The sequence below is a fragment of the Bos mutus genome, chromosome 27 (assembly GCF_027580195.1).
Source record: "Bos mutus isolate GX-2022 chromosome 27, NWIPB_WYAK_1.1, whole genome shotgun sequence".
Taxonomy (NCBI): domain Eukaryota; kingdom Metazoa; phylum Chordata; class Mammalia; order Artiodactyla; family Bovidae; genus Bos; species Bos mutus.
Window position 1 is genome coordinate 41,768,897 of NC_091643.1, and position 24,246 is coordinate 41,793,142.

General features: G+C 40.8%; 1 protein-coding gene across 1 annotated transcript in view; it reads left to right on the plus strand.

Annotated features, from left to right (window-relative positions):
• CSMD1 (CUB and Sushi multiple domains 1) overlaps positions 1-24,246 on the plus strand; it is a 1,688,220-nt gene that overhangs the window by 1,333,345 nt on the left and 330,629 nt on the right. Inside the window, exons 21-22 of the mRNA XM_070364228.1 lie at positions 3,343-3,512; positions 10,465-10,621. Of these exons, the coding sequence (XP_070220329.1) occupies positions 3,343-3,512; positions 10,465-10,621 (327 nt within the window). The remainder of the gene's footprint in view (positions 1-3,342; positions 3,513-10,464; positions 10,622-24,246) is intronic.

Consider the following 24,246-nt stretch of genomic DNA (forward strand, 5'->3'; position numbering starts at 1 on the left):
CTTTGAGTGGAAACCTGGGCTGAGAACTGCCCTGACCGGCACTCCTTACGTGAAGAAGTGTCCCTGTAAGATGAGAGGCACTGTGGGTTTCAGCAGTGTTTAGAGGAGCAAGTCTTCAGCAACAGAATTTGAATCCAGATCAGTGTAAGTAGGCAGATTGCATGCATGGTCAGTCATTCAATCGTATCTGACTCTTTAAGAACCTGTGGACTGTAGCCCGCCAGGATCCTCTGTCCATGGGATTCTCCAGGCAAGGATCCTGGAGTGAGTTGCCATTTCAGCATATATTTTCACCTACTGTGTTACTATCAAATAGTAAATTAATATCCCTGATAAAGTATCTCTTAATATTGAATATTAATACTTATAGATAATATGGTAATGCTCTGGGTGTAGACTTTCAGCTTCCAAAGCTGTGAGAAATACTGATTAATGTTGTCCTTTAAGCCTCTCATCTCTTTTGTTACATCACCCAGAGCTGAAAGACAGCCTGCACAGGTTGATGCTTTTGTACAGAAGAATTAACTGAAAAATCAATTGACTCCTTTCTATTTTTTTCATTTACTTTTATAAGTTTAGTTCCATTACAAAACTCTAAATGACAATTCAATTTTAATTACAGTTTCAGGAGGTTCTTTATAAAAAAAAAAAGAGCCAATGATTCATTTTAAGGGAAATTATATTCTTTCATCTTAAAGTCATTTTAAATGGATTATGGAAAGAACTTAAAATTGACACATTTAATTGCTCCAGAAATGGAGATTTGCAGTGGATGTCTGAAATCAAGTTCAAAGAATTTCTGAAATTCTGATGACTTGCATTCTTTAAGTTTCTGAGCACCTGCTTTTTCACTGTTTGTCATATTTCACTCAATTATCTCCTATGGGACCGTCTTGGGCTTTAGATCACTTACTCAGTCTTCTTTACACATTCCAGTTCTTTCATTTGAAAATCATGTTGCATCTGTCTTTGTGACTAGGACATTCAATTGGAAATAAACTTAAGTCATTAGCCTGCCTCACAAACAAGATCCCAGTGCAAACGTTCCTGTTCCATGGCAGGATATTTTGTGGAATGTTAAGATGCTCAATCATGACAGCCTCATGTTCCTACTCTTTTGGAGTCATACATTCGTATGTGTTCCTCGTGGGTTACTTAACATCTGTAAGCATAATTGATAATAAATATTGTACTTTGACAACATAGTGTGGTTGTTACTAGACCACCTGAGATTTAAATCCCAACTCTGTCAACCACCCACCCTGCCCCCATGTGATCTGGAGCAGGTTAATTAATCTGCCTCAGTTTCTTCATCTGTAAAATGGACTTAGCATTGATACTGACCTCTTAGAATTGTTTTATTTATTTAATGATGTAATACTCATAAAAATGCATTCAGTTCAAGTGACTAATAGACCAAAAGAAGAATAGATTGCTGTACCTAGACAATTTTTATCAACCCTTTTGTTCTTCAGTTGCTGAGTCATGTCCAACTCTTTACAACTCCTATGGACTGCAGCATACCAGACTTCCCTGTCCTTCACTATATCCCAGAGCTTGCTCAGACTCACATCCATTGAGTCAGTGATGCCATCCAACCACATCATCCTTTGTCTTACCTTTCTCCTCCTGCCTTCAGTCTTTCCCAGCATCATAAGCACTTATTTGATCTTCCAGTGTGTTCCTCTAGACTGGGAATTCTAGAATTTGTTAACATGTCCATTTTCACACTATGACTGTTTCCTTTAGAATCTCTGGATTCACTGTTTTCTTTTAGTGCGTGTCCCCTTTTCCAAACAGCCATCTATCTGGTAATCTCTGTGCTCCAAGCTCTCCAGGGATCCTGGTTCCATGACCCCCAGACACTCCCTGCCGTCTGGGCCAGGGAGTGTTTGAAGCCAGACCTCCTACGTTCTCCCAAATGTTACCCTGCTTCAGTCATGCCCACAAGACCACTTGTGCTTCTTTCTTAACGTTTTCTCCCCCATTTCCCATAAAACCCCCCTTCATGCCCTTTTGGAGGAAAGGTAAGAGCAGGGGAACCAAGTTCTCCTGTGTTTTCTCCTTGATTATCTTCCTAGCCCTCGTATGTGGGGATATTCTGAGATTCAAGGGCACAAATCATCTGGAGCTGATCCTGAATCTCCAGCTGTTTCCTTCCATCATCAGGCCAGGGAAGCCCCACTCCTGGTGCAGAGGAGGACTTCAGTTATTGTCAGAGAGAGACTGGGAAGTCAGAGATTTGTGATTATGAAGACAGGCATGCCTAGGACAGCGCCAGACTGTGTGACCCTCAGGAGGCCCCCCCCTTAAAGTGACCCCTGCCCCCCTCTCGCCCCCATTGTGTGCAGGCATTTTACTTATTTTCAGTTTCCAACTTGACCATTACTCTTCACACTCAGGCTTGTTTTGTTGGAATGTTAAAAATCGCTGTGCTTATCACATAGTGTGGCTGATAAGTTATTTCATGCAGAATCACATGGAGCATTCTTGTCACACAAGCATGCACACATACACACACACATATGCAAACACACACATGCAAACTCAGGGCAATTTTATCTTGTTATAGTTGCTTTGGACACTTAGAGTTTTAGAGGTTAGCCTAACACGCTCACTTTCCTTGGTGAGGAATGGGTGCTGAGCGTCTAGGTGACTTTCTCTGGTAACTAGTCTAGGTGATTTTGGCAGAAAGTTGAGGGCTATATTTGTTTTCATTTTTACTCTGATTTAAGTTCTTTATGCAAATTTGGATCTCGAGGTGAACTGCCCTCTCCTTTCATCAGGAAAAGGGGAAAAGAATGTATTTTCTGCCATCAAAGGGACTTCTATCCCAAGACAGTTAGACAGGCTCAGGACTGTGACATGGCAGTGGGAGACTCAGTGGTCTGGTCCATGGTTAAAATCCCATTTAAATGCATCCAGGCTAAGGCCATGGAATGCCGATGGGGAGAAGTACATGGACATCACTGTGGAGTCAGCTCGTAGGGGTCAGCAGGGACACTTCACGAGGCAGAGCTGGGGCTCAGACAGGCGAGCACCCAGGGGTCAGTCAGAGTGCTCAGACTTACCTGTTTCACCCTAGAACTCTGCAGGATAGGAGGAATAAGCAGTCTACTAAAAGAAACAAGAAAATCTTGAAAATGGGATGAATGGGGATATCTTTCCTGTCCAGTTGGTAAAACAGTGAAAAGAAGCTGTTAGTCTATAAAAGCAATATGTTAACAGCAGACATACATTGAGAGAGAAGAGGGCTGCCATGATTTTAAAGTTTTTATTTATTAAAATCAGTAATTCCACTTTTGAATCTTCTTTCTTTTTTTAATGTCCTGTTTATTTTAGCTGAATGTGGAGCAAGTGTCAAAGGAAATGAAGGAACATTGCTGTCTCCAAATTTCCCATCAAACTATGATAATAACCATGAGTGTATCTATAAAATTGAAACAGAAGCTGGCAAGGGGATCCATCTCAGAGCACAAAGCTTCCAGCTGTTTGAAGGAGATATTCTGAAGGTAAAAATAATTTTCTTTAATAAAACTCCATCTTTCCTTCTCAAGGAATAAATAGGATCTTGATCCAGGTATATCATAGATATAGACATATACCTATATTAACATATCTTTATATATACACATTTTTCCCAATTTGCTTATCCAACTGGTTTGAGATAGTGGTCTCTAGCATTATGTGTGTTGGACTTTAAAATATCTCAGTCTGTAATCCTGGATCTGAAATGCATTCGCTGTGTATCTTAGGCATATTTTTTTTAAGATTTTTAAGTCTTAGTTTTCTTATACATAGAAAACATGCAATGGTGCCTACCTTTTTTGTGATGTTTTGAAAATAATATACTATAGATACATATTAGTAGCCTTGTGCCTAGCGCACACTAGGAGTTGTATCAGTAAAAACTCACAGGATCCTCAGACCAACCCTTTCTGCAGTCCCTCTTGATTTGTAAATGTGGTCATGACAGAGCATCCTTCAGAGCTGGAAGGATCTGGATGTGACAGTGGAAACAAACCTGACCACTGTCCTGGGACCACCAAGCAGGGTGTGTGTAGAGAAGCCATGCCAGGAGGAGGCAGTCTCACACACAAGGCTGAGTTGTGTTCACAGAACTCTGGGGTATCCAAGGCATGGGGCCAGCCACAAGGGTCATTGCAGTAGGTGATTCTTAGCCTCAGAGCCTCAGGGAGCTTCTCTGGGGTGGGGGTGGGGAGGTTCAGACGTGCACACCACTCACATTCCAGATGGACTCAGGAAAATGGGCAGGGAAATAGATCCACGTCTTGCCTTGACCTGAAAATCTCAGCTCCAACTGCAAATGCCACCAAACTCCTTCTGAAATACTTTCCATATCTCCTGAAACTATGTCAGGAAACTGGGACCTCCCTGGGTCTAGGGCCTGAGTAGGCACTTGCACCCCGAGCCTCATGGAAAGAGACTGGTTTTGAGCAACAAAGACCACACTGGCCACCATCCAGCCTGTCCACAACTGGTTCCAGGGGGACTGAGCACCTTGTCCACCATCGCAGCTGGTTTACAAGAAGGACCGGTCTCATTCCCTTTCTAAAGTCCTAGGGTGCCCACTCACGTGTTCTTCTACACAGACACACACAATGTTCCATCTCAGGGCCAGTTAACTTGGCTTGCTTGAAGCTGTGAGCATTGAGAAGCTATGCAAAGAGCCTGCTACAGGAGGACTCTAGTGCCCCTCAAGGGTACTCTCTGTGTGCGTAGTGGATGAAGAGGATTGCTGGCAGTTTCCACCATGTGCACAGGTCAAGAGAAGCCTCCAGACTCAAGTGCTCCCTTCCTCCAAGTCCACCCTTGACTACGGTTCTAGGTCATAATTTAAAAGACAGATTTTATTTTAGCTGTTCTTTCATTGCAATGGTCTTTCGAAAAAGCTCATGTTGGCAGTATGAGTCACTGTAATTAAGAAGTGATTTTCAGGTATAAACTAGAGTATCCTCACTGATCTTGAAAAAGTTAAAGTCGAATCATACAAAACTATTTTCTTTGCTAACCTCCCACTCAAGATGTCAGCAAATTTGGGAAATACAGCAGTGGTCACAGGACTGGAAAACATCAGTTTTCACTTGAATCTCAAAGAAGGGTAATACCAGATAATGTTCAAACTACCATGCAACTGCACTCATTTCACATGCTAGCAAGGCTATGCTCAAAATCCTTCAAGCTAGTCTTCAAAGTATGTGAATCAAGAGCTTCCAGATGTACAAGCTGGATTCAGAAAAGGCAGAAGAAGCAGAGATCAAACTGCAGACATCCACTGGATCAAAGAAAAAGCAAGGGAATTCCAAAAAACATCTACTTCTGCTTCATTGACTACACTAAAGCCTTTGACTGTGTGGAGCACAACAAACTGTGAAAAGTTCTTAAAGAGATGGAAATATCAAACCACCTTACCTTACAGCGAATGGTGTCAGATTCCTGATCTCCAAAAAAGATTTAGCTTTAGGACCAGGGACCAGGCTTGATCATTCAAGAGCTTTTGTGTACCAGAGTTTTATTAAAGTATGTAAAAGAACAGAGAAAGCTTCTGACATAGACATCAGAAGGGGACAGAGAGTGCTCCCTCACTAGTCTAAGCAATGGAATTATATACTTTTTTAATTGGTTATTACCATAAATCAAAATAATATCTCAAGGTTGTAAATATCCTACTAGACCTACTCCATAATTTACATTTAAATATGACAGAATTAGAATTAATAATATAAAGATCTTACCAGAGCCACTCCCATAATATACATTCTAAGATAACAGGATTAGTCTGAAGGTTTTCAAGGAGAAGCTGTCCTCAAGCAGGATACATTGTTGTTATGTAATGCTTAGTATAGAGTTTGAACTGAGTTGTTTGTTGTGTAATCATCAGTTCTCCACTTAAAGAAAGCACACACACACACACACATTTTATGTGACTAAGACTAAGAAATGGAAAGGGAAAAAAGGCATTTGTCCTTTCCTCCTCCTTGAGAATTTCAGACCCCTATCTCCTCCTCAGGGACCCCAGATTTCTTATCAACCTGACTAGGAATTGACTGTCTCACCTGTATCCTGAGAAACTTTTATGTAGGTCAAGAAGCAACATTTAGAACCAGACATGGAAAAACAGACTGCTTCAAAATTGAGGAAGGTGTATGACAAGGCTGTCACCCTGCTTATTTAACTTCTATGTAGAGTACATCATGCAGAATGATGGGCTGGATGAATCACAAGCTGAAATCAAGATTTCCAAGAGAAATATCAACAGCCTCAGATATGCAGATGATACCACTCTAATGACAGAAAGTGAAGAGGAACTGAAGAGCCACTTGCTGAAAGGGAAAGAGGAGAGTGAAAAAGCTGGCTTAAAACTCAACATTTAAAAAACAAAGATCATGGCATCCATTCCTATCACTTCATGGCAAATAGAAGGGAAAAAGTGGCAACAGTGACAGATATTATTTTCGTGGGCTCCAAAATCACTGCAGACATTGACTGCAGCCATAAAATTAAAAGATGCTTACTCCTTGGAAGGGGAACTATGACAAACCTAGACAGCATATTCAAAAGCAGAGACCTCACTTTGCCAACAAAGGTCCATATAGTCAAAGGTATGGTTTTTCCAGTAGTCATGTATGGATGTGAGAGTTGGACTATAAACAAGGCTGAGCACCAAAGAATTGATGCTTTCTAATTGTGGTGCTGGAGAAGATTCTTGAGAGTCCCTTGGACAGCAAGGAGATCACACCACTCAGTCCTAAAGAAACCAATCCTGAATATTCATTTGAAGGATTGATGCTGAAGCTGAAGTTCCAGTACTTTGAAGTTTCAGTACCTTATGTGAAGGCCAACTCATTGGAAAAGACCCTGATATTGGAAAAGATTAAAGGCAAAGGAAGAAGTGGGTAGCAGAGGATGAGATTGTTAGATAGCATCACCAGCTCAATGGGCATGAATTTGAGCAAACTCCATGAGATAGTGAAGGACAGGGAGGCCTGACATGCTGCAGTACATTGGGTCACAAAGAGTTGGACATAACTTAGCAACTGAGCATAATGTAACATACAGCCTTTAAGGTACACTTTTAAGAACAATTAATAATACTTTGGTGTAGGTGACTGATTAGAGACACTGCATTAAATATACACTGATGAGTATTATTGGAATGGAAGAAAGCAGATCATGTGCATTTGTGATTGTGTTTAAACTTGTTGATTATAATAAAAAATCAGAACAAAATCTTGCTTGCTGCTGCTGCTAAGTCGCTTCAGTCATGTCTGACTCTGTGTGACCCCATAGACGGCAGCCCACTAGACTCCTCTGTCCCTGGGATTCTCCAGGCAAGAACACTGGAGTGGGTTGCCATTTCCTTCTCCAATGCATGAAAGTGAAAAGTGAAAGTGAAGTCGCTCAGTCATGTCCGACTCTTAACAACCCCATCGACTACAGCCTACCAGGCTCCTCCAACCACGGGATTCTCCAGGCAAGAGTACTGGACTGGGGTGCCATTGTCTTCTCTGAAAATCTTGCTTACCAAATTGAATCCCAGAAAAACTGTCAGTTGTCTGAAGTACCGAGATATTTTGCAAGCATATATTTTATTGACCATGCTAATAAAGATCAAAGTGTTAAAAAGTTTCATGTGGGATTATCTTAATTTTAATTAATTTTATTGGCATATAGTTGTGTTAGTTTCTACTGTCCAGCAGTGTGAATCAGTTATATGTATACATATATCCATTATTGATACTATACTTAAAATAGATAAGTAATGAGAACCTCCTGTATAACTTAGGTAATGCTATGCTCTTTGGTAACCTAAATGGGAAGGAAATCCAAAAAAGGGGATATAGGTATAGAGATTATCTTAATTTTTGATCTTAAATGCTGTTTACATTGCCCCCATATAAATAGTATGATTTATACCATACAAAGGCCACATTTCCTATGTATACACCCTCCCACACATATAAACATGATGTTTCCTTGTTTTGAATGGAAGAATCATGAAAGAGAGGTATATTAATAGTTCTAAGGAGAATGCCATGGTAAAATACGTAGTGGAGAGAGAGGTTAGTTTTGGAAAGAGCTCTGCGGGGTAGCGCCTACAGGCCTAGGGCTGGTCTCGGCATTGTCATTCCAGGATCCCTTGCGATGTTTTCTAACCTGTACTCATCTGCTCCCTTGGCTGTTCCACACAGAGCATATGGCGCTGATTAGGTGCCAAGCTCTGAGGAGATTTTGTAGTGCAACTAGTTACAGTCCTGCACTAATGTGAGACCCAAGGAGCCTTTTCCTAATGACCAAAAGGGACACTTTGATTCTAGCTGCTTATAGATGAGGAAATACACTACGAGGTGTTATCTGGAGTTAAAATTGCTCGTCACTAATTTCATTGGAATTAAAAGTCAATGCCTTTGCCTTCCAACACTATCTGGGTTGTTGCTTGTGATACATGTGAAGCATGAATCCAGATTTTCAACTTGAGAGAACTGACAACATAATATCCACACTCGTCAGTTACTTCTTCATTCAGAGATTTTCACTGTCAAGCCCAGTGCTAATTGCTGGTGATGTAGACAGATAAGACAGAATTACTCTTCTGCAGAAGCTTGTAGTTCAGCATGGCAGTGGGTCAGTTTTTGTGGTTGTAGATGAGAGGGTCCTGGGCACTATTTGCTGTCTATGTGAGCTATTAAATCTCAGAGAAGCACTCAGACAAGCCAGGATCAGTGGAGGCGACCAGCAAATGGTGCTTCAGAGCTTTGAGGACTAAACCTAGGCATGTGTTTATCTGCTTTAATGCTGCCTCCTCTCTACAGATTCTTGTGAATCACAGAGAATTACATGGCATGTGAGGTAACATAAGACCTTGCTGGAGAGGCCTGGACACTTTATTTTTCAGCCAGAATGCTCTGGATTTAAAAGTCTTTGTAATCTGGGTGTCAGAAATTAAAGCATGTACATTAAGCCAAACAATGATTTGTCCAGTACTAGCTTGACGCTAGTAAAGGGTATTTGATTCTCCTAACTCGAGCATGAGTGTATTGAATTAAAATGCAATCCAATCGTGAACCATAAAATTAGTTATTCCAAATGTGTCCTCTCCATTTAGGAGTGTGTGAACCTGTATGTCAGACTGTCAAGCAGCATTCGTGGTTTCCATGCACATCAGAAGAGTGATGGGAGAGGAAAAGGAAGAGTTAATCTCTGTGAGGGAACTAGACCGCTCTGGGGGGCTACCAAGCACTGTGATGTTTTAATTAGTTAGGATTTTTTCATCGAGAAAAGCTGGATGTTCTCCAGTATGATGTGATACATTTGCATTCTTTCTTCTAAAAAGCCCTCATCCATACATGGTCCCTCGCTATGAACACTCACAATGTTCCAAGGCAAGTGGCCGAGCCTCTCCCACTAAGCGTTCCAGTGTTGACCACTTACTGATGGTGTGAGGGCTCAGTGCTGAATTCCACTAGAACGTGAACACATTTTTTCCGGCATTAGGAAGGTTCTGTCCATGCCCTAAGATTGTTTGACACAGTCCCTGCTGGGGCAATGTGGCTGGCACCCCTGTACTCCTAGTGTGGACCTGAGAAGGCACCACTTCATCTCCCTTGGGGCTTCCCTGGTGGCTTATGTGGTAAAGAACCCTCCTGCAGTGCAGGAGACCCAGGCTCAATCTGTGAGTCAGTAGGATCCCCTGGAGGAGGAAATGGCTCCCCACTCCAGTATTCTTGCCTGGAGAATCCCATGGACCGAGGAGCCTAGTGGTGTACAGGTCATGGAGTCGCAAAGAGTCAGATACAACTGAATGACTTACACTTTCACACTTTCCTTTCCCTCACCCATGATGTCTACTCAAAACCGAGCCCAGTCCTCTTGCCTTCCAGACACCCAGAGTGTCCACTCAGGCTGTACAACCTCCTAGAAAGACAAGAGTCAATCTCGAAGTGCTTCAGAGCAAGACCAGACACCAATTCCTCTGTTAGGGCAAATTCAAAGCTGAAGTCACCGCAGGCACAGGGATGAGAAAGTGGGACAAAGCTTTGGCACCACACCCTGTGACACGTTCCGATGGGAGAGGGGATGTCCACAGTGAACCGCAACACGTGCTTTCAAACTCTGCACACGGATCGGGAGGGAGGGAATGTGGTAGCCTCTGGAACCGGGAAATGCAGACGCCTAGTGATTCCATTTTACATGAGCAGAGAGAACCCAGCATGATGCAGATAAATGACCTGGGCACAAGTGGAATCTTTTGTTTTTAATGTAAAGGTAAAAGTTAGAGAAAAAAGGATGGTCTGGCCGTGTCTACTCGGCTTTCTATAAACTGTGTAGCTTTCTAAAGAATTGTGTAAAATCGTGTGTTTGAAAGTTTGGATCTCTTGTTAAAATTGCTGGCATATGAACAGAGCTCAGTGACCAGGGTGCTCGTGCTGTGGTTCTCCTCAGGTCTACGATGGAAAGGACAGCTTGTCGCGGCCCCTGGGCGCCTTCACTAGGAACGAGCTGGTGGGGCTCGTCCTGAACAGCACCTCCAACCACCTGTGGCTGGAGTTCAACTCCAATGGATCCGACACGGACCAGGGCTTTCAGCTCACCTACACCAGTAAGTGCCGAGCAGGTTAACCCTTTCACGTTACTTTTATTTTCTTGGGATACAGCTGTTACTTCACTAATATGATACCTTTTAAATATCGATTTTTTTTTCCTGGGCCCCCTCTTGTGTTTTTGGATCGCTGTTTAATTCTGTGAATTGTTGAACAGACAGTAAATTTAGACACATTACCAGAAGCAGGAGTTTGAAGCATATTTATTTAGGCATATTCATACTCTCTTAACGTGGCTGTACGTGAAAAGAAAATGTTATGACATTGAAGAGATATTAGGGTCAAAGTGATTGTGATTTAATGCACCTGACAAAAATTCATAGACATATGTATGAAAGATTTTGAATGGATGATACAATTGATAGTAACTGTCTTTGAATGCCTACGACACATTGATACTTTTCTGTTATATCTATTACATTCCATACATTCTGTAAGATAGATTACATGTGTGCAAAATATAATAAATAATTTATACATATAAATACACAGGTACACACATATGGTTGTGTGTATCTCAACTCTGTTGTAAGCACTTTCTTCTCACAACTAATTTCCTATGAGAAAACTAAACACAAGTAATTGCAGCATGTGTCCAAGTTATCAGGTAATGAGCCAGTAGAACCAAGATTGGATCTGGAGCTCACAGTTGTTTGTTTGTTTGTTTGTTTTAACTTTTTTTAAAAAAAAGTATAAAGCAATTAGCAATGCTGTGATTGTTTCAGGTGAACAGCAAAAAGATTCACCCATGTGTGTGTGTGTGTGTCCATTCTCCCCAACACTCCCCTCCCATCCAGGCTGCCACATAGCATTGAGCAGAGTTCCCCATGCTATACAATAGGTCCCTGTTGGTTATCCATTTTGAACATAGCACTGTGTACATGTCCATCCCAAACTCCCTAACTATCCCTTCCCTCCAGCCTTCACCCCTGGCAACCATAAGATTGTTCTCTAAGTCTATGTAGCTCACAGTTTTAAGCAGTGTTCTTGTGTCCCTTATTAATATAATTAATATAAGTTAATATGGAAATGCCTTTTTTTTTTAAAGAAAAATAAAGTTTAAAAAGTAGCTATTTGGTATGGGTAACTAATTAAAATTGAGTAATAAATTAACTAAAATGCTTAAAATCTACAAGACAGCCCAATTCTTCACTGATTTGATGATTAAAAATCTTTGTGATACCAAATACTATGACATAGGAAATTAAAATTTTTGGATTTTGAGCATGAAAGTATGTTAATGATTATCAAGACTGATTCCTTTATTTGACAGATAAGCAAATGAAGGCCTGAAAAAGATAATAACTATCCCAGACACAAAGCTAACCCAGATGCCTTAAAGGAAGATTAATTGCCTCAAATCCCCCTTGGTAGGTGAAATTGCATTTGAAGAATTACAAGCCTTTTGGGAAAAACAGAATTACAGTCTCACGGACATGATGAGAAAGCAAATGTTTCACTTTCATAAAAATAACCATTTAAAAGACTCCATGAAGTGAAACCATATTAGTTATATTATATGCAAATAAATTGCTAGCAATTATATTACAAAATGAATGTATGATTATAATTTTTGTTTACTAGAATTCTACTTTTCAGAATTTCACTCTCAAAAAAGTTTCAAAGAGTTCTTATCAAGCCAGTTTGCTCTGCTTGCAGATAAAATGTAAACCAGCCTGATCTCTTTTTATTCCTGCTGCGGGTTTTTCATCAAACGCTCATCAAACGTAACTTATTGCTTGTATGTGTCAATACTCGCTTCCCAGCTCTTACACTGGTCTTACAGTTTAGAGGAACATGGGTACTTGAGAAGGAGAGTGGTGTGAATACTCTCCAGGTAACTTTCTGAGTTTACTGGAGTCAGGGCAAGCCCCAGGACACCTGGATTTCCTCCACCTCTTGTATTGTGTTAGCTTCTCTGACAAATCGTGCTTCTTACAATGCCTTGTCAGCGAAGAGCTGAAAACCTTGGTCCTCTCTCTTCTGTGCATCTTCACTACTGAATTCTTGGTGCCATCCTGGCGTGGAGGTTACTAAGCCTCGTAGAAATGTATCATGTTTGATGTGTTATACCACATTATTTCTCTACCCTAGTTACCCCATTCTATTTTCCCTCTAACAATTTCAAAGGAGAGAATTTCTTAAAAAAAAAAAAAAAACTTTTTATTGTATATTAGAGCATAGCTGATTAACAATGCTGTGATAGTTTCAGGTAAACAGAGAAGGGACTCAGGCACACATATACATATGTCCATTCTCTGTCAAACTCCCCTCCCATCCAGGCTGTCACATAGCATTGAGCAGAGTTCTCTGTGCTATACAGTAGGTCCTTGTTGCTTATTCATTTTAAACATAGTAGTCTGTACATGTCCATCCCAATCTCCCTAACCATCCCTTCCCCTTATTCTTCCCCCCTGCAACCATAAGTTTGTTCTCTCAGTCTGTGAGTCTCTTTTTGTTTTGTAAGTTCGTTTGTATCACTTCTTTTTAGATGTCACATATAAGGAATGACATGGCATTTCTGCTTCTCTGACTTACTTCGCCCAGTATGACAATCTCCAGGTCCATCCACGGCGCTGCAAATGGCATCATTTTATTCTTTTTAATGGCTGAGTAAAATTCCACTGAATGTTGTGGTATATACATACCACGTCTTCATTATCCGTTTTTCTGTTGATGAACATTTAGGCTGCCTCCATGCCTCAGCTATCGTGAACAGTGCTAGAGTGAACACTGGGGTGCATGTACGAGAATAGTAATTTTAAATTCATGAGCATTCATTTCATATAGTCTCATGGTCATGCAAAAGACATCAGGAAGCAAATTCACACCTGCTGGAGTTTATAGTCATGTTATTTTTTTTTATTTATTTATTTTTATTTTTTTCTGAAATTCTTTTTTTAATTATTTTATTTTTAACTTTACAATATTGTATTGGTTTTGCCATATATCAACATGAATCCGCCACAGGTATGCACGTGTTCCCCATCCTGAACCCTCCTCCTCCTCCCTCCCCATACCATCACTCTGGATCACTTTATTTCTTTATCACTGAAATGGGGGCTACTGAACTGTTTCCAGAATCCTGACTTCCCCTTTATTTTCCAAGTGGCACTGAAGAAAGCCCATATACCCTAAAAGCCTGAGACTGGAGTGACATTAGAGGCTGTAAGCTTCATCTGTGTGTCATGCTCACATTCCCTTGTCAAGAAGAGTGGCGTCAATGTGTTCTTCTCAGTCCCTCCAGCCAGCATGTGATGTTTGTCCCTGGTTCTCCATGTCACTGTCCAGTCTGTTAGAACTTTTGCTTGTCCTCCCATTTCTGAGTAACTTTGAGAAAATTTGAAGCCATGGATCTATTCATGGGCACTTTCCAATTATGTGAACTTTATTTTTTTTTAACACAGCAGCACAAACTTTCTAAAAGAGTAAGAAAGAAATACTGGTGACTGCATGAATTTAGCTCTTAGTTGAATCAACTCGATGGGAGTAGCTCTCTTTCCTGCCTGTCTTCCCTCTTTGCCCTCACCTTCAATAACACAGATGCTCCCTGGGTACAAGTCTTGTTCCCAAGATTTTCCTGGAGCTAGAACGCACTGCCAGATAGAAAAAAAAGATATTTATAATATAGAATGGATGGTGCTGATGATTATAATCAAAATATTATTAATTTCTCTTTAAATTCTTAGGTTTAAATACTCAGTAATTAAGATAAGTCCTGGGTGTTATTGGAAGGACTGATGATGAAGTTGAAACTCCAGTACTTTGGCCACCTCATGCGAAGAGTTGACTCATTGGAAAAGACTCTGATGTTGGGAGAGATTGGGGGCAGGAGGAGAAGGGGACGACAGAGGATGAGATGGCTGGATGGCATCACTGACTTGATGGACGTGAGTCTGAATGAACTCTGGGAGTTGGTGAATGACAGGGAGGCCTTGCGTGCTGCAATTCATGGGGTTGCAAAGAGTTGGACACGACTGAGCGACTGAACTGAACTGAATTAAGAAATTCCAAGCTCGTTCAATATGATTGAACACCCTCATCAACTCTTCATCTCTAAAAGGTGGTTTGGAAATAATTTTGTTGTTATTGTTCAGTCGCTAAGTCTTTCCAGTTCTTTGCAACCCAATGGACCACAGCAAACCAAGCTTCCCTGTCCTTCACTATCTCCTTGAGTTTGCTCAAACTCATGTCTATGAATTCAGTGATGTCATTCAACCATCTCATCCTCTGTTTCCCCTCCTCCTCCTGCCCTCAGTCTTTTCAACATCAGGGTCTTTTCCAATGAGTTGGCTCTTCATATCAGGTGGCCAAAGTGTTGGAGCTTCAGCTTTAGCATCAGTGCTTCCCATGAATATTCAGAGTTGATTTCCTTTAAAGTTGACTGGTTTGATCTCCTTGCTGTAAGGGACTCTCAAGAGTCTTATCCAGTACCGCAGTTCAAAAGTATCAATTCTTTGGTGCTCAGGTTTCTTTATGGTCCAACTCAAATCTGTATATGACTACTGGAAAAACCATAACTTTGACTATACGGACTTTTGTTGGCAAAGTGATGTCTTTGCTTTTTAATAAGGTGTCTAGGTTTCTCATAACTTTTCTTCCAAGGAGTAAGTGTCTTTTAATCTGTGGCTGCAGTTGCCATCCACAGTGATTTTGGAGTCCAGGAGAATAAATGGTCGAAACCGTTTTGAGCCAATTATTAAAGCTTAAGACTATTGGAGGACACTTTCAACTATTTTCAAAAGACTTTTATAATTGCCTCTTGCTAGCTAATTGCATTACTTAAGGAAACATTCATATTTAAATGTTTCAAATCCATAATTAATCTACACACAAGTGGATTAGAAAATGTCAACAGAGAGTAAATATATAGCTTAATAAACATCTTGAAGGTTTTCAAATGAGTACAAATCATATTTGTATATCCTTTAATATTTAGAGCATACTCCCGAGTACCTTGTAATTTTACCATCTTGGCAATTCCAGGTCTTGATAAATAGCCCCTTTAACTCTCCCTCATAAGTTAGAAACTTTTAATTTTCCAAATATGTAAGTGCTTTGCTGAAACATCCACATACAGGTTGATGCAGCCTGGATCCAATCCAGGTCTTCCCAACAAAGGTCAGCACTGTCAACGGCCTTGTTTTAAAATACTTTAGATGATCTCACAGATGAGTTCCACATTAATTGACTGATATTTATATATGTAAAGGCACTGGCAAGGGAGGAAAGCCAGGCATCTTTGGGACAAGTAGGAATAAGTATATTAGTACCCACTTAATGAGCAAGTACTGATTTCTGAATAGGAAGTTAGAGCAGCATATAGCTGGGAGAGCAATAGCTGGTTAAAAAAAAAAAAAACACACTGTGATTTCTTACAGATTTGTCCATTTTCATAATAGATGATAGTCTTCTAATGCTGCAATTATGTCAAATAGAGGCATAAACCATAAGCTTGTCCAGATCAAGAAGTGTGGGTGTTTGTTTTTTACTTCCCCTCTGTACCTCACACAGGTGTCTGATCTGCAGAGTAAAAAGCTTAGACTGGATCTCCATTATTCACACTGTATTCTGCAGAGCACCAAAATTCTGCAGAGCTTTCTCAGGGCAATAAGAGCTTCTCCTTATTTAACATAAGCATTTTGTTTTATTCCAGTGATTATAACATTCTTCAAATGTCAGGAAAAGTCATATTGCAATGGGTTGCTATGTCTTCTAAATATTTCAGCAAATATTTTTTAAAGGAAAAAAGATTTAGAAATTTTAAAAAATCCTTGTTGAATTCAGAATTCTTTAAAAAATATATTAACCCCTTTCAATTTCTGAAAGGATGTTCCCAAAATAGTCACTCCTCAGAAACAGTTCCCACATGATTCTCTGGCTATATACTATTTACTGACTTAAATAAGGGGGAGTAAACAAAACTCAGTCACAATTCAACAAAAATTCTTGGTCTCTGGGGGTGTCATGAAAGAACTATGTTTTAGACCAGTTACTCTGGGTCAATTTGGTAGGTCTGTTTGCCAATTAATCAGAGACTGTCTATGCATTCCTTGTGTACTGAATGTCTAGACTGTACTGAGACAGAGAAAACAAAAGCCATGGTTCCTGTCCAAAGATAAATAGCTTAGTATAGTCAGGTGTCACACTTGTTGAAACCTGGTCAGTAGAAATGTAACTACATCCTCATATTCTCAAATACGGGATGGGCCCACAGGAGGTGCTGCAGGAGTCTGTTCTTGGCCCTGATTCCCATCAAACCATATGTCAAAGTCTTTTGATTTTGACCCTTAATATATTTGACCCTCACTACATTTCATCTTTACATGAGTTTGTTCTTCTCTCCAAGAAAACCATAGTTCCTTCATGATAATATGTGATTCTAATATCCCAAGATTTAGAAATACATGAGATATATATATATATATATATATATATATATATAGATATATATATATCAGTTCAGTTCAGTCGCTCAGTTGTGTCCTACTCTTTGCAACCACATGGACTGCAGAATGTCAGACTTCCGTATCCTTCACCAACTCCCAGAGCTTGCTCAAACTCATGTCCATGGAGTCAGTGATACCATCCACACATTTCATCCTCTGTCATCCTCTTCTCCTCCTGCTTTCAATCTTTCCCAGTATCAGGATCTTTTTCAATGAGTCTGTTCTTCGCATCAAGTGGCCAAATTATTGGAGATCCAGCTTCAGCATCAGTCTTTCCAATGAATCTTCAGGACTGAATTCCTTTAGGATTGACTAGTCAGATCTCTTTGTAGTCCAAAGGGCTCTCAACAGTCTCTCCAACACAACAGTTCAAAAGCATCCATTCTTTGGCACTCAGCTTTCTTTATAGTCCAACTCTCACATCCATACATGACTACTGAGAAAAACCATAGCTTTGACTAGACAGACCTTTTTTTGGCAAAGCAATGTCTTTAATATGCTATCTAGGTTGGTCATAGTTTTTCTTCCAAGTAGCAAGCATCTTTTGATTTCACGGCTACAGTCACCATCTGCAGTAATTTTGGAGCCCCCCCAAAATAAAATCTCTTACTGTTCCCATCTTTTTGCCATGAAGTGATGGGACCAGATGCCATGATCTTAGCTTCCTGAATATTGAGTTTTAACCCAACTTTTTCACTCTCCTCTTTCACTTTCATCAAGAGGCTATTTAGTTCTTCACTTTCTACCGTAAGGGTAGTGTTATCTGTGTATCTGAGGCTATTGATATTTCTCCCAGCGAACTTGATTCCAGCTTGTGCCTCATCCAGTCTGGCATTTTGCATGATGTACTCTGCATGTAAGTTAAACAAGTAGGATGACAATATATAGCCTTGGCATACTCCTTTCCTGATTTGGAACCAGTCTGTTGTTCCATGTCCAGTTCTAACTGTTGCTACTTGACCTGCATACAGACTTCTCAGGAGGCAGGTCAGGTGGTCTGGTATTCCCATCTCTTTAAGAATTTTCCACATTTTGTTGTGATCCACACAGTCAAAATCTTTGGTGTAGTTGATAAAGCAGAAGTAGATTTTTTCTGGAACTCTCCTACTTTTTTGAAGATCCAGGGGATGTTGGCAATTTGATCTCTGGTTCCTCTGGCTTTTCTAAATCTAGCTTGAACATTTAAAAGTTCACGGGTTAAGTACTGTTTAAGCCTAGCTTGGAGAATTTTGAGCATTACTTTGCTAGCGTGTGAGATGAGTGCAATTGTGCAATAGTTTGAATGTTCTTTGGCATTGCATTTCTTCTGGATTGGAATGAAAACTGACCTTTTCCAGTACTGTGGCCACTGCTGAGTTTTCCAAATTTGCTGGCCTATTGAGTGCAGCACCTTAACAGCATCATCTTTTAGGATATGAAATAGTGCAACTGGAATTCCATTATTTATTTCACAAATAAATATATATTCCATTTATATTTATTTGTGGTTATGGGCTTCCCTGGTGGCTCAGAGGTTAAAGCATCTGCCTGCAATGCGGGAGACCCGGGTTCAATCCCTGGGTTAGGGAGATCCCCTGGAGAAGGAGATGGCAGCCCACTCTGGTATTCTTGCCTGGAGAATTCCATGGATGGAGGAGCCTGGTAGGCTACAGTCCACAGGGTCACAAAGAGTTGGACATGACTGAGCGACTTCACTCATTCACTCGCTCATGGCAGATATACCCTGGAGAAGGGAATGACAACCAACTCCAGTATTCTTGCTGGGAAATCCCATGGACAGAGGAGCCTGGTGAGCTGCAGTCCATGGCATTGCAAAGAGGCAAACTCAACTGAGTGCCTGAACCACCAGCACCATGGCAGATATAATTTTCCAGAGCAAGGAGACAGATCTTTGAAAGCTGCATTAATCCTAGAAGGCTCCAGAAGTTTCTTTCCCTCCTGCTAGATGCCCTTTGCCTCATTCCTTAAGATCATTCTTAAATGCTATTTTTCGTGTAAAGGTTGCTCTGCTGTTGAGAATCATCTGCCCTCCTGCATCCCCCAGGCCCTGTACATTTTTTCTCTACGTCTTTTGTTTTTACCAATAGAAGGTGAGGTTTTTAAGAGGGGCGATCTTAACTTCATCTTCTGTTATCACCTCCAGAAGCACTTAGCAAATGATAATTATGTTGACCTAGATTTGCATGAAAGGACACAGATTACAGATGTGGAGAGCTGAATGTTATCTTTGAGCTCATGAGATAATGAATACAAATGTCTGAACAGAATGGAAGATGAATGATGAGGAGAATAAAGAAAACAAAATGAGCTGCAGGAACCTGGTTATGGACGCCTTTGAAAGCTAGTCAGTGGTGTTGGTCAACATGACGGCTAAGCCATTATTAATAGTACTGGAGGAACAAAATTAATAGAAGTCTAGGATGACCCAGAGGGATGGTACGGGGAGGGAAGAGGGAGGGGGGTTCAGGATGGGGAACATGAGTGTACCTGTGGCAGATTCATGTTGATGTATGACAAAACCAATACAATATTGTAAAGTAATTAACCTCCAATTAAAATAAATAAATTTATATTAAAAAAAGAAAATTAAAAAAAAAGAAGTCTAGGATTGAAAGAAGAGGATGATGACAACCCAAGTGCTCTGTCTATGCTGTTGCTAACCACGGGTGCTCTGAGAGTAAAGGAGGAAAAACTACATGCTGAGTTTTACAATAACACATAATGGGACAGAGCAGAAATATGCACTCATTTTTACTTGTAAATGAAGTAGTCAGATTGCATATTGTATATACCTTTTAAAAGAAAAAGAAGCAAAAGAAGGGATGCCTTGAAAGGGTGGTGTGGAATAGTCAGTAGTCACAGAAGGACAGATTAATGGGCCTTGAAAATGGAAGTTCTTTAGTGACCCCACCCCTTCCCCACTGAGATGTGTCTGGCTCAGAAGCCTAAGCAAGTAGATTCTAGGGTCTTACCCCCTGGGAAAACAGTGCTGGAGATGGAGTGACTAGGCTGCCCTCCCTTCAGGTGACCGACTTCATTTAATGAATGACCCTTGCTCTCACACCATGGTTATCAGTCAAAATACTCAACAGGATGAGGGTGTCAGTGTCTACTCTGACTGTCCCAGTAGAAAGATAGCAACTTGTGTTGACAGAGGAATTCCAGTATATGGACTGACTCCATTCATTGTTTTATTTATTTTTATTTTATGTTGATTGATTAAGCTTTACGTCTTTACTTACTACTACTACTACTAAGTCACTTCAGTTGTGTCTGACTTTGTGCGACCCCATAGATGGCAGCCCAGAAGGCTCCCCCATCCCTGGGATTCTCCAGGCAAGAACACTGGAGTGGGCTGCCATTTCCTTCTCCAATGCATGAAAGTGAAAAGTGAAAGTGAAGTCACTCAGTCGTGTCCTACTCTGAGCGACCCCATGGACTGCAGCCTACCAGGCTCCTCCATCCATAGGATTTTCCAGGCAAGAGTACTGGAGTGGGGTGCCATTGCCTTCTCCGACATCTTTACTTGCTTATTTGTAATTGGAGAATGATTACTTTACAGTGTTGTGTTAGTTTCTGTGGTACAGTGAAGTCAGCCAGCTGAATGTATATATCCACATATAATGAGTGAGTGAAAGTTGCTCAGTTACATCCTACTCTTTGTGACCCCATTGACTATATAGTCCATGAAATTCTCCAGGCCACAGTACTGGAGTGGGTAGCCATTCCTTTCTCTAGGGGATCTTCCTAACCCAGGGATAGAACCCAGGTCTCTCACATTGCAGGTGGATTCTTTACCAGCTGAGCCACCAGGGAAGCCCATATCTATCATAGTACACATATACCCCTTCCTCTTGGACGTCCCTTCTACCCCCACCTCCCACCCCTCTGGGTCATCACAGAGCACCGACCTGAGCGACCTGTGCTATGCAGCAGTTTCCCACTGGCCACCTGTTTTACCCATGGTAGTATATATATGTCAATTCTACCTACTCAATTTGTCCCACCCTCCCCATCCCCACTGTGTCTGCATGTCCATTCTCTATGTCCTTGTCATCTATTGTTTTCAATGAGGAAATAGGCATTCTACTGTTGTGTGTAAGTCTCAAGAGCCCCCAGTGAGATTAATCTATTTAGGGTAGAGAGCGAGGTGTCTGATCTGACAAAGCCATCCATCCTTTAAGAGGCAACCTGTTAGCTTCCCTGGGGGACTCACCCCACTGGCTGTGGCAAGCCTCACGTCTTTTGTTTCTGACATTTACAATATAGACTGTGGAGTGGGCAACCCATGGTCAGGGACATCTGTAAAACACTGGAGACAAAGGAACTTGAGGGAATAGACAAGGAAGAACATTTCAAAGAAACTCTGAGAGGCTGAAGGTGAACCGGGAACCTGCAGGGCAGCGCTGCTCTGGTCCACAAGGCCCCTTTGGACACTGTATTTATTAAAAAGAAAGGGGTGGGGAGTGCTTGTTCCAGGAAGTCAGGGCCTTGGGGGCACAGCTGCACTGGGCAGCATTGAGAACTAGCAGACCTCACAGCCCAGAACCCAGAGAGCCTCCAGCCCCAAGACCACATAGTTTGCAGATGACTGTGTTCAGTTTGGGAATAAGAAACTGGATCTGTCCTGTCCTGCCCCGCAACCAGTTCTCTCTCATGGCTGAGTAATTTCCATGCTTTGGCTTCCTGAAATTGTTCAGCCTGCCCCCAACCCTGAATTATCTGTTTGAGATGAGAATCCAAGAGAGAAACCCCAGAGTCCTCCTACAACTGGAATCTGGAAGAAAAGGATGTGTTCATTGCACAGAACGTCCCCTCCGTCCCCTCCACTCCAGCCTCTGGGGCCATCGTCCCTCATTCACCCTGTTTGCCGAAGTTGGTAAGAGGTGGAGGTAAGAGGCGGAGGTGCATGACTCTCAGTCTAACAATGCACAGCATAGTCTGTGGAAGTGAAAATCAGAGCCAGAGCCTCAGGTTATGCAGCTGTCATCTGGATTTTGCTAACATGCTGATAGAATTAAAATGACGCCAACACTAAATACACTATTATAAATGAGAGCACGACTCTGAATGTGAATATATCCTCAAGGCCAATAATGAAATACTAAGCATCGTCACCTTTGTACTTCAAAACAAGTCACAAATTTTGCAGCCATGACGTGTACACAGACACAGTGAGCAATCAATTATTGGGAACAGAGCAGAAGGTAAAGAATAGGATAAATCAGAGGCTGAAATTTGAAGACCTTCAGACCATGGATTGATAACAGGAGCTAATTCCCCAGGGTTGGGTGGCATCCTAAGTGGGGGTATGTAATTTACAGGTGTCCCTCATCCTGCCCATCTCCACCTAGTTACTTCAGGAGTCACTGTATTTATTTGGGGTTTTTCCAGCTTAACTGAGATGTCATTGGCACATAATAAGTTTAAGGTGAACAATGTGATGATCTGATACATGTATACATTGTGAAGTGATTGCAATAAGATTCTGTTAATGCCACCCTGACTTCACATAAATGTTTCTTTGTGTGTTTGGTGAGATCTGCCTATTTCTGATTGAGATTCCTCTAGTAGCTTTAAGTCCCTGACCATGAAGGATATTTAGATAGACAATGATGCACTCACGTCATAACTTTTTTTTTTTATAACTAGATTTTTGAAATTCTGTACAAGCTAATTTGCCATTGTAAAAGCAAGTTCAATCCAACTTTGTGTATAACAAAGACATTCACAAATTTCTCAAACATCTTGGTTGTAATATTTGTAAGCATTGCTGTTTTTCTAATGCAACCTATCGTGTTATTCTAAGAATAGTATTTATCACATCTTCAGTCTTTATGTTCTAGAAAATCATGTCAAAATAGTGTTTGGTTCAATGGGTAGTTTTAAAACTTATTTATAACTGTGCTGCAAATCAGGGGAAAGTATGGTATGGGGTTAGGAAATAACTAACTAGCAAAAATAAGTCCACACAACAGCTTTTTACTTCTTTTCAATGAAGATTAAGATTGTGGCAAACCTATCTTGCTGGTTTGGTGTCTGCTCATGTGATACTTGGAGAAGGCAATGGCACCCCATCCAGTACTCTTGCCTGGAAAATCCCATGGATGGAGGAGCCTGGCAGGCTGCAGTCCATGGGGTCACTAAGAGTTGGACACAACTGAGTGACTTTACTTTCCTTGTTCCCTTTCATGCATTGGAGAAGGAAATGGCAACCCACTCCAGTGTTCTTACCTGGAGACTCCCAGGGACAGGAGAGCCTGGTGGGCTGCCGTCTATGGGGTCACACAGAGTCGGACATGACTGAGAGACTCAACAGCAGCAACAGCAGCAGCATGTGATACTAGAGTGCTGATGTATAATTTGTAAGTGAAGATTCATGGAGCTAGACATTGCTCTAAAACTCAGCAGATAAAACTGCTGGGAAGTGTGACTAGTATTACTTGTTTTTCCAGTTATCTAGAGGATAATTTTATGAAGGTTTTATAAAATAATAAGCAGTTGTTTTGTGAATTTAGTCTATTCCCAGAAAAAACCGAGTTATGTACCCTTAACTTTGTTATCCCTAGGTTAGATTTACTTTAGTTTGGGGGTTATTATTAAAACATTTATCACATGAAGTCTTATCAAGTACAGCAAAGCAACTCTTGCCTGTGAAGAAAAAAAAAAAATAATTTTAATAGGCTTCAAACTGATATTTTTAAAAGATCTATATGTTGAGTAAAAATTAAACTGTATACTAAGACTTTATTGTGCTGTGAAAAGGATGGTATTATAAACAGAGAAAACTGTTCATAGCATGACATGCAAATGATCATTTGTTTATGTGATTGCATTTTCAGAAACCTCGCCTATCAAAATATCAAGGCTTCTCCATACATTTTTAATAAACTTACACCTTCTTGTAAGAATTCTGAAAATCACATTTTTACTCTGCTTTTACAAGGAAAGCTTATGGAATCACATTGTACATAATGCACTTTGCAAAATAAAATGGCTTTCAATGAAAAATTTCAACAGAAAAAGGAGTCCAACAGAGAGAGATGCAGATGGTTAGTCCCTGCAAAGAACTGCGTATTTATTGTAAAATAAGATGAACATTTTATGAAGAAGAAAAGCATCTCGGGGAATGCACATTAAAAAAAAAAAGCAGTTCCCAGCTCCCAACCCAAACA